General features: G+C 47.2%; 1 protein-coding gene across 2 annotated transcripts in view; it reads left to right on the forward strand.

Moving 5' to 3' along the window:
* GNAO1 (G protein subunit alpha o1) overlaps positions 1 to 10,858 on the forward strand; it is a 133,071-nt gene that overhangs the window by 110,718 nt on the left and 11,495 nt on the right. Inside the window, exon 7 of one of the 2 annotated variants that reach the window (XM_030457836.1) lies at positions 7,409 to 7,562. The exons of the other annotated variant lie outside the window; for it this stretch is intronic. Coding sequence (XP_030313696.1) covers positions 7,409 to 7,562 — 154 coding nt within the window. The remainder of the gene's footprint in view (positions 1 to 7,408; positions 7,563 to 10,858) is intronic. 2 annotated transcript variants of the gene reach the window in all.

A 10,858-nucleotide genomic window follows, 5' to 3' on the forward strand; every position in this document is an offset into this window, starting at 1 on the left:
TGAGAGGTGTGGGACAGCTGTGCACACCCAAGGCAGGCTGGGGCAGGGATCATAACCTATTTCTGGAGGCTACAGAAATTCATTTTTCAGTGTGAGACTGTAACGCTTTGATTCTTTGGGTAATTTGCTTTAGGAGAGCTTTTATGACTTCCCACTGTGACATTAGGCTGAAAATACCATCTGGAAATAAAGCTCGTGAGGAGCTGTGTGTGCCCTGGTATTAGAGTGCAATTACTACAAGTGAATTAAGCATGCAGGAAGGATGCAGGAAGGCTCATTCCTGAATCCTGGCCATTCAGTTGGTGGCAGAGGGATACATGCTTTTGGGCATCTTGTGGGCACCCAGGTGCATTTGTCTCATGAAAAGGAATCAGAGGCCATGCTCAGACTTTGGGAATGATTTCATCTGTGCCCAGTCTGCAACACTGGGGAGGGCTCACTCTTACCAGCTCTGTCTCTCTGGGGGTCTTTATTCTCCTGTTGGGAAAGATGTCAGGTTTGCAGAAAGCTATTGATGAGGAATGAATTGAGGGAATGTTTGGTATTAGTTATCACCGGCCCTGGAGGTGTTTGAATATGGTGCTTAGGAATATGGTTTAGCACTGGACTGGGCAGAGTTGGGTTGTGGTTGGACTCAACTGTCATTTCCAACCAGAACAATTCTGTGAGTCTGTGATCATCTCTCTGTTTCCCAAAAGGCTGTTGGGTTTTGGCCTCTTGGAGCCAGGTTTGGGAGTTCTGGCAAACTGATGAAATCTCCTGGTTATTTGGGACGTATTGATGGCAGAATTCAGGGTGACACCAACATCACAACTGTGTCCCTCCAGGCTGACTGACACACTCTCAAGTCTGCTTACTTATAATCCTCAGTTGTCACCTTCCTCAGCCCCTGGCCCTGATAGGCTCAAGAATGCTGGGATTTACTGGGAAGGAACTGAGGTGCTTTGAAAAAGCTCCATGTCACAGAGCTCTGCAGCTGGACAAGGGAACTACACCCAAGAGATAAAGAATACACCAGGAGAGGACAAACCCTCAGGTCAAGGAGTGATGCAGAGACCACGATGCTCTGGAGGTGTAGCTTGGGCTGTGACACCCAAACAGTGAAGCCAAAGGCAGCCTTTAATACAGGTCACCTTTGGGTGCCCCTCTGCACAAGCCTGTGATTCCAAACCAGCTGGGCACAAATTGAAGGGTCCTGAATGCCAATGACTTTTTTTTTTTTTAATGTCATCCTGAAGTGGTGCTGGGATTTCATAGTATCATAGAATTTTCAGGGTTGGAGAAGGGACCTTTAAGATCATCTTGTTTCAAACCCCCTGCCATGGGCAGGGACACCTCCCACTAGATCAGGTTGCTCATATCCCCATCCAGCTTGGCCATAAAATCTTCCAGGGATGGGGATTTCACCACCTCTCTGAGCAACCTGTGCCAGTGTCTCACCACCTTCATGGTGAAGAACTTCTTCCTAACATCCAATCTAAACCTACCCTCCTCTGGTTTGAATCCATTCCCCCTGGTCCTACCACTACCTGACATCCTAAAAAGTTCCTCACCAGCTTTCTTGTAGGATTTGTGCAGCTCCAACTTCATTCTTGCTGCCTGGAGATGCTGAGCAACAGGAGGGCTGTTTCCCTTTACACATTCAGCATAAATGGGGAGAAGATTCAGCATCACCCCCACCTAACTCAAATAAACACCTCTGAGTGAGGCCAGTGCAAATAGAAAAAAAAACTGATGGTGTCAGATCTTGTCTCTGCCCTATCATCCCTCTTTCCCCCCAAGGTGAAAATTACAGTGCTCATTGCAAAAATGCCTCAGGTCCTCTCCCAGGCTTTTGTTCTCCCTGCTAATGTGGTTCTCCTCTAAAAGCAGAGTCTCTTCAGTCAGCTGCTCTGCCCTCCATCTGCATCTGTCACATCTGCTGCCTTCCATGACATCAGGCAGCTTGTATTGCTTCTCACTCAGAAAACATAAAAAAAAAAAAGAAGGCAGCTGAGGGAGGGAGATGGATGCTCTTACTCCATCTCCATTTTCTATAGAGGTGTTTTCTACAGGTCCAGGCACTTCCAGCTGTATTGAACTGCTGAAGGTTTGGGGGCCATGCAGATGACTCTGTGGGTGTGAAATTCCTTTGCTGGCATGGAGCCATGAAAGGGGAAGAGCCCTTACTGCAGCTCAGGTGTTTAAAAAACCTCTCTGACAAAGGCAGATGCCCGGGGAGCTCAGCTGCTCCTCGTGCATTTTGGAGTCCTGATAACACCAATCACAGGGCTGGGGGTTGGAGCCAGGTGATCTATAAGGTCCCTTCCAGACCAGATGGAATTCTGGGGTTTCACAGTGGGTTTTTTGCACTTGTCTAAGCCAAACTGCACTTCAGAGAAATCAAACTGTTTGAGCTGAAGTCAGCAGGGGCTCACCTGGTTAACCTCAGGTATCACAGCACTGTTGGGATCAGAGAAGGTGTAGGGTTGGATTGTCTCACTGGAAGAAGCTTTCCAGCAACAGGTTGACTGTGGATCATTTCCAACAAGTCTGGGTGAAGTGCTGGTGAAATAGGGCTGGGTGAAACACCCCCTCACCTGGCCCTGCCTTAAAATTAAAGTGCAGCTACACACTTGTAAATGTTTTTTTTTTTTGTGTGTGTGGTTTATCACACTTTGTTTTAAAAGACTGAGCACCCATCCTCCTGCAGCAGCTGAAGAAGGGCTATTGTGTGCAAAACCATCACTCCCTAAGAGCAGGTTGGCTTTTATAAGAGATGTATTTTCCTCTCCAATTCCCTGACACAAAGAGCTTCACTGTGGGAGTCAAGAAGGCAAGTGCTTCTCCATGGCTGGATCAGAAAGACATCAATAAAATAAGGAGAACTTTCTGCATCTGTGATTTCTGGGCCCATACACCCATAAAGACCACAGTTCACATAGAAACCCCCAGTGCTGTTGAAGCCAGTCTCTGCCACTGCTCCAAACACCTTCTTATGCCATTGTTGGCAGATAGAAACTGCATCTCTTCATGCCTGGCTCCCAAGGGAGATGAGCAAACCTACAGGAAAAATCCAAGCAGTGCCTTCACCAGTCCCACTCCTGTCAGCCAGCACCACAGCTCAAGCTCACAAGGCCAAATGACCCCCTTGGCCCACCCAGGACACTTCAGGGCACACCTGCCTCTACACCAGTTCTACTGGGTCCATCCCAAGGAGCTAGAGGGCTCTCTGATGTGTTTGTACACAGTGGGAACATCCTGATTTGACTGACTGAACAACCCCATGGATTGTGCCTTTGCATCACAAGGCTATTTTGTCTCATTTGTGACTTAACCTTTATGTTTCATTAGCTGAGGTTTCAGAAGGAAAAGCCTCAGCTATGAAACCTGGGAGAAGACAGGAGCAGCAGTCACATCACTCTGGAGAAGGCAATTAACAGAGGTAGATATGTGTTGTTCCTTGTAAAGGCAGCTCCTCATGGACTTTTGAAAAAGGTGGCAATGGCACGAGACCTGTCATGGAAGCTGGGACCATCCTCTGTGGCTTTTGCCTCACAAATGCAAGGAAGTCATGGCAAGAGAGGGAAGCATTCATGCTGCACATTGCTGCCTCTGAAACCAAGATATTGAGGTCATCCCTAGCTAGCCAAGCCATACAAGTATTGTTCATGTCCCTGTTGCTGAGGATGGGACAGGCTGAAGGCACGGTGCTGGTGACCCTTGGTGTGCAGTAGTGTTGGCTTGTGTGTCTGTGTTCCATTGCCTGACCTGGTTAGAGTGTGCTCTCTGCTCTCATTGGGCAAGGGAAATTGAATTGCAGTGCTCAGAAATTGCCTTAGGAATGACAAAACAAGTGGAAGTGTCTCGGGCATCTCAGGAGATAGGAGGAGGAGGGGGAATATGGAGGGTTTGTTCTTAGGATAACCATAACCCTTACAGTTTCCTTGACAGCAATTAATCTCCAAGGAAAGGGAAAATAGGGGGTTGAGTGTGTTGCAGAAAGAACCAGCTCTCCTCCCATCCTCTGGTGAGAAAAAGATGGGGCTTAGGATTGTGTTCCTGCCTGGGCAGAGCCTTGGCCACAGCCTCCTTTCTCCCTCTCTCTCAGTACAAAGCTGTTTGCCTGGTTTTGCAGTGACACCTGAAACTTAAGCTCTAATCCTGCCTCTTGTGCTGCACAGGAGAAGTTTCCCAAACCTTTCATTTGCATGGACAAGAGGTTATTCCTTGCTAACATGGCTGGTGGGGATGTTCTCCTTGTCAGGATGTAAGGCATTTGCATCTTTAATAAGGATTTAAAATACTGGGTTTGAACTAGGAAGTGACATTAAGAAGCCAGCGTTTCAAGAACCCTTCCTGTAGCAATTTTCATCAATTCAGAAAAAGCAGGTGAGGTCATCTCTGTCACTTTGTATACAAATATGAGCATTTTAGGCTTTGATGTTTTCAGGGTCTGTGCCTGCTCACTGGGACAGTGCTCTGCACCTTTGCCATGCACAGAAGGTGTCTCCTTGCTTTTTGAATTTTATCATCTTCTCTTTAGTGATGGGGAAGGAAGAGACCAGAACATTTCCTGGGTAAATAAGGAGGAGTGGGTTAGTAAGGAGTGGTAGTTTTAAGTGAGTAAATAAGGAGTGTAAATAAATAACAGTGAAGTAATAAATAAGGGAGTAATAAATAAGGGAAGTAATAAAAATACATTTACTGAACTGTATTTACTCAACTATACATAGTCTATATATAAATATAAATATATATAAAAAACTGCAGAGCTGGGGGGAAAATCAACATGTAGAGAGCAGAAAGCCAGAGCAGGCAGCCTCAGGAAGCCTCAAGATGTGTGTCTGGAATTTGAAAGGAATAGAGGATATTCAGTGTAACTTGCATTTTCTCCAGGGGGGAGTTGGTTTGTGCTATGTGTATATTCTGGTTACACCTGAGCACTAAGAGTCACTGTTCTGGGGGAAACATTCTCATTTTCTATCAGATGAATCAAACCATATAAGCAAAGTGGAAGGATTCCTGTAGGCTTCTTATGTGCTCTTGCTGTGGGAGCAAAGGCAGCTTCATGTAACTGCAAAGTGCAGCTTAGGAGAAGTCCTCAGCTTCTATTTCCTAACCAAAACCCGTGTCCCCTGGGGTGCTTCCCATGCCACGAGGTGCAGTTGCTCCCCACTGGGGTCTGGGGCTGGTGGTGTGGTGAGTAAAGTGACCTCTGGGCTGACCCCCAGGCTAACTGTGGATGAGTTAATGGTTTAACCCACGAGCAGCTTTCACCTGCTCCCTCCTGGCTTTATTTTCAATTAGCAAGAGTGATAGAAATGTCATTTAAAATGTTCTGTGAGGGACCCTGCTTGAAAAAAACTGTTAATTATGTTTGCTTTCTGTTCCCCTGCCTGCCCTCCCCTTTCTCCTCTCCTCCCAAAGGCTTTGGGTAGCCAAGGATCTCCGGTACAAAACCTTTGAAGGTTTCTACACCATTACAATTCTAATACCACCGAGTAGCAAAGAAGAGCTTTGCTCTGGGGGCTCCAGCCAGTACAAAATGGGTTAGCAGAAACCAGCACACAGACATGGCATGACCCCAAAAACTTTTCCAACTGAGACCCAAGAGGTCGATGAGTTTCACGTTTGTCTGCGTCGCGTCTTCCCTGCGTGCTGGGGTGCTGCAGGGTGGGGAGGTGCTGGGTCATCTCAAGCCTGGTGGCACAGCCTGTGGTCCAAGGGGCAGCAAATCACAGGTGTCCTGTGTTGCTCTACGTCGGATCAGATGCTCCTTCATCCACTTGTATCTAAACAAGCCATTCAGCAGCAGGCAAATTGTATCAATGAACAGGAAAGTGCTAATCAATCAAGCGCTGGGCTCTGATATTTGGCTGGCGCGGGTATGAAGCAGAGTGGGAGAGGGGTGAAAGCCTCCACTGTCTCCTGCACTACTCTGGATTTCCCAATTTGGGCTGGGAGCTGGGGGGGGGGGACCACACAGCACCCTTCTAAAAACCCCCTCCAGCAGCTCACCCCCTCAGCCCGGGTCTCTGGAGCATCTTTCCAGCGGTGGCTGTCACCGCCTCCTGCGTGCGCGAGCGGGTTTGGGGAGCGTTGTCCCAAGGAGATGCTGCTGGGAAAAGCTGAGGAGCTGGGCTGGGCTGGCCCATGCTTTGCCCTTGGTAACCCCCTGACTCTCGGGTGTGCTTCGTCCTCACGGCACCTGCTCTCTCCTCTGCCCCTCGGCTCCCGGCTGAGAGACATCGCCACCATCGCCAGCATCGGCACCTCCACAGCCTTCCTTCCCTCGGCCGTCTGACCTTATCTAGCCAAACAAAGGCCAAAAAATGGGCATTTGAGAGACCAACCAAATTTGGCAGGTATGGAGCTTCTCTTGAACTGAGAAAAAAAAAAAAAATGAAACAAAACAAAAGCAAGCGAAAGAAAAAACGAGTTGAGAGTTGAAAGCAGCAGAGAACATGACACTGGGGTGACTTTGCCGTGAGCTCTTTCCACCACCGTAAATCTTTGGGACTTTTGCAACTCTCTTAACTGGTCTGTTTTATTCATTCTTCTTATCTCTCTCTTTTCCTGTGTCGTGTTTTTGCATGACCTCTAACCAAAAAGCTGACTTCTCCCTGTGCCTGTGTTGGAATGGATGAGCTCTGCTGCTGCCCAGCAGCTGATGTTCCAGAGGGATGAGCTGCCTGACTTCTGGTCTGGTTGATCACAGATGCTCTTCATTAGATTTTTCCTTTTCCTACTATTTCCTCTTCCTTTGCACTTTTTATTCCTCTATCTGAGATGCTTTTCTTGTCTTCGAAGGCGACTAAAACAAGAACGAACAAACAATTAAAAAAATTAAAAACCCCTGACAACACTAAACAAAATAACAAAACCAGGCAGAGGTCACGGCAAGGTTATTTCCAGAATTATGTTGCTTTGGTGTCTGCTTCCAACTCTAGATTAATTCAAGGATCTGCCAGTCCTTGGTTAATGTATCCAACTGTGTGCCACGAACACTCAAGAAATAAAAACCTAAATGAATAAATAAATAAAGTTACCAAAAACATTTTAGAAAAATCTGCATGAGCTACACCAACACATAAATCTGAGCAAAGGGCAAAGTAACTCCCCATCCATGCATGATGCATGATGATTTTCATGAGCTGGGATCCTGTAAATTTGACACTATGCAAAAACTCAGCACAGCTCTGAATAACTGAATGCCCTTCAGTTATTAACTGTGTGTCAAGTGTCCTAGGGATTGCATCCTTGTATGTATATGTTCAGCTGTATGTATACATAAATATATTATGTATATTGTAGCTTTTTCTTTGTTTGTTTTCCTCCTTAATTTAGTTGTTTTAGATTTCCCTACATGTTACACGTCCCTGGGTCCCTCTCTTTGGCCTGATGTGCTCTCTCCTTTCTATTGCAGAACCGCATGCACGAATCACTGAAGCTTTTTGACAGCATCTGCAACAACAAATGGTTCACAGATACCTCTATCATCCTCTTTCTAAACAAGAAGGACATATTTGAGGAGAAAATTAAGAAATCTCCACTGAGTATCTGCTTTCCTGAGTACACAGGTAATGAGAAAGTCAGCTGTACAGGGCATGTAGCAAAAGGATCCCGGAGCCTTTCCCGTCCAACCTGATGCTGTCCTGTGTCACAATGAGGCAACCAGGCCAGAGATGCACAGCTGGAGCTCACAGCTGCTTCCCCACAGCTTTTATTTCTATCAGTCCCATAGGATCACCGTGTCTAGTGGTCTACGTAAACTGTGAGGATGACTTAAATGCAAGTTCTTTGCCTACAAAGGGCTACCACCACTTCTTGAAGGTGTTCCCTCTCTGCCCCATGGCTGCTTTGAGGCTGAGCCAAGACCTGGGGGTCTGGGAATGGCACCACAGCCCCTAAGCTCTCATCCCCAGCCTTGCTCAGGGGCATGAACGCTCTTGCAGGTCTCTCAGAAAGAAGGCATGAGCTTAGCCATCACAAGAGGGTGGTTGGTCTCTGGGAGACCAACACACAGGGTTAGTTGGGCTCTCCCCAGCTGGAGTCCAGCTGTGATGGGTCCCAACCTCTCGCATTCCTCTGTGGGGCTGGCTGATCCCTCTGTGGATCCCACTGCCATGCTTGGAGGGGCTGCAGGACAGCCCCCTGACCTGCCAGCAGCAGGTTGGTTGCTTTAGCTCAAGCTGTACATTGTTACCACATCAATTTAGGGGGTTCCCCACTTTTGGTTTCAGTCTTTTGCTGAAATCAAGCATCTGGACACAGAAACACTTGCAGAGAGAATAACCAGACAGGTGATTTCCTTGTGCACTGGCAGGCAGAGAGTGCAGGCAGAGGAGTCCCAGCAAGCCATGCCCCAGGATGGTGCTTGGAGAGCAGAGCAGAAGGGCAGGGGGGTAGAAGAAGCCCTCACTTTTCCTGGCTGCTGGGTGGCTGAGGACACAGCACCCATGTGATGCTGCAGCTGCACCCCAATGCTTCCTGCTGCATCTCTCTGGCTCTCACCAACCCTCGTTACCATTCTGAGGCAGCACAAAAATAAACTTTTATTGTCATGAATTATTTAAGCTCGCCAGATACATCCAGCTGAATCAAGGAGACAGACAGAGAAGCAGATCTCTTTGTCAGGAAACGTAGTTGTGAACCAGGAGTACCAGGGGTGGCACATTTATGGGCAGGCCAACGAATTATTAACCAGAGCTTCCTATCTCTGAGCACTTGATTTCTCACTGTGAAGAGGCAGAAGTGACCCATGGGTGCTGCTTCAGGCTGAATGGTCCATGACCATGGAGCTGAATGACTTTGTCTGAATTCAGAACATCTGCAGGCTTCCTCTCTAGGGAAGGTTTGGGTATTTCAGCACATTTCAGCCATCCACTCATCTGCTTGGTCCAGACAGAACCAACATACTCCTGACACATTTGTCTAAAAAGATCTAGTAATGGGAATTTCACAGTCTTTAGAGTTGAAAGCTCACATTAATGCCTGCTCCAGGATTTTCTGCTTGCAGATTAGATTGTTGCTTGCCATCTATTGGATGGCTTGTAGGGCACCTCATCATCAGCTTCTTTAGAGCAGTGCTTCTATAATCCAGAAGATTTTTATCATGTCCTCTGCCTTTTTCCTTCCTCATGAAGCAAACCTCTGCCTTTCCCAAGTTCCTGATCACATTTTCTGGACTTGGTTTTGTGGATCCTCACTGATGTCTCCTGACAACTCCCCTCAGAAATAATATTCTGGTGTATCCCTGATGGCAGAAGGAACAGAACCAGAGGGAAAGTAATTTTAAATAGAGCTTTTCCTTCCCACGTTATCCCAGCCCAAGAGAGGAGTTCAGGAGGGTGGCAGACCCCCATACACATGTAGCTAAGCATAGGAGAACAAATATAACTTGTTTCTGGAGCACTTTAGCCCAAGTGAACCAAACCAGTCCTCTCCAAATTTCAGAGGACTCTAAATATGCTCTAAATTCCTTCAAGGTGACATTCTGGAAGCTGGGAGTTACCACAGTGCCAAGGACCCTCCATGGATCTCTTTTCTCACCAGGCCTTCAGAGAAGGTTGGAAGTCTGAAGGCTGAAAGTCCTTCCTCTGATCCCACAGAGGCTCTTTAATCTCTGGTGAAGAATGTCTCACCCCAGGACATTCCTCATTGCCATTAAAAGTTGGAATTTGGATTGTCCTGACCCTAAGCCCAGACTTTATGCTCTCACAGACACTTAAGCTTGCTCAGCCCTGCTTGGTTGGCTCAGAGGATGAGGCCCTAGCGGTCTTGGGAAAAAGCTGCATTATTAGAAAGTTGCCCTGGAGTTACAAAGAATTAGTTGATGAAAGCCTATAAATCCAAGCAAGTGGACTTTCAGCATCACAAGTCCAGTCCACAAACTGCTTTTAATAAAATGAAGGTTCTGATGTCTGTTATTTCTGCTGACAGAGAAGGCTGCATCCCCAGATGTGCTTGCTGGATGCTGCAGCACTGCCCCTTTCCATCCCCTTAATTCACTCCTGCTTTTCACTAATCCCCAGTACTTAGCAAAGCATCAGCAGAGCCCAGGACATGCTTTAAACCCAGCAGGCATTAGTTATTCCCTGCTCTCCCTGAAGGAAGCCAGCATCTAACCCCTTGCCTTTGAATCACCAACTTCCTTTTCATAAAATAAAACCTCCTGGGTGGGCACAGTGTCTGGAACTGCTCCCAAATTCTTGACACAGGTGCAAGAACCTGCTCCCAGGAAATGTTTTGCTTCTCTTACTTCAAGTATTTCCTTAAATCTGGTGCTCTGCATGAGCTCCTGTCTCCAACCAGCAATGCATGGAAGTGCAAGTGATGTCCCAGATCAGCTGCCTCAATCACAGCCAATCTCAAGCTTTACTATAAACTTCTTGCTGGCAGAGGATAATATTTCCCATACAGAGAGCCTCGTGGAGGGAAAAGGGCACAGGAGCATCAGCAGTGTCCCCATGGCAGAGCCTTACAGGGCTCAGGGGATGCTGGCACCCAAGAAATCAGAGAAACTGAGGTTGTGGGGTGTAAGCAGGTGCCTGAGAGGAGCTGTGTGTGTCAGCAGTGTCCTTTCTGGCCAGATGAGACAGGATCTGCTCTTTGGCCTTATTGGTCTCCAGGTTTTTTTTTAATATAAAACTTGATGGTTAATGAGATTTGGCCCAGGCATCTTGGTACATCAAAATGAGAAATTCCTCATGGGGTAGTTTTAGCCACAGCTCTAGCAGAGGATGCAGCAATCCAGGTTGCTCAGAAAGAGGGATGTTCTGTGTCAGTTTCTGGGTATTTTGTCTGAGAAAACCCTGCTTTGCTCTGGACCAGAGGCTGGATCTTTCCATGCCCCTTTCTCTCAGTGATTCACGGA

Source organism: Calypte anna, chromosome 11 (genome assembly GCF_003957555.1).
Source record: "Calypte anna isolate BGI_N300 chromosome 11, bCalAnn1_v1.p, whole genome shotgun sequence".
Taxonomy (NCBI): Eukaryota; Metazoa; Chordata; class Aves; order Apodiformes; family Trochilidae; genus Calypte; species Calypte anna.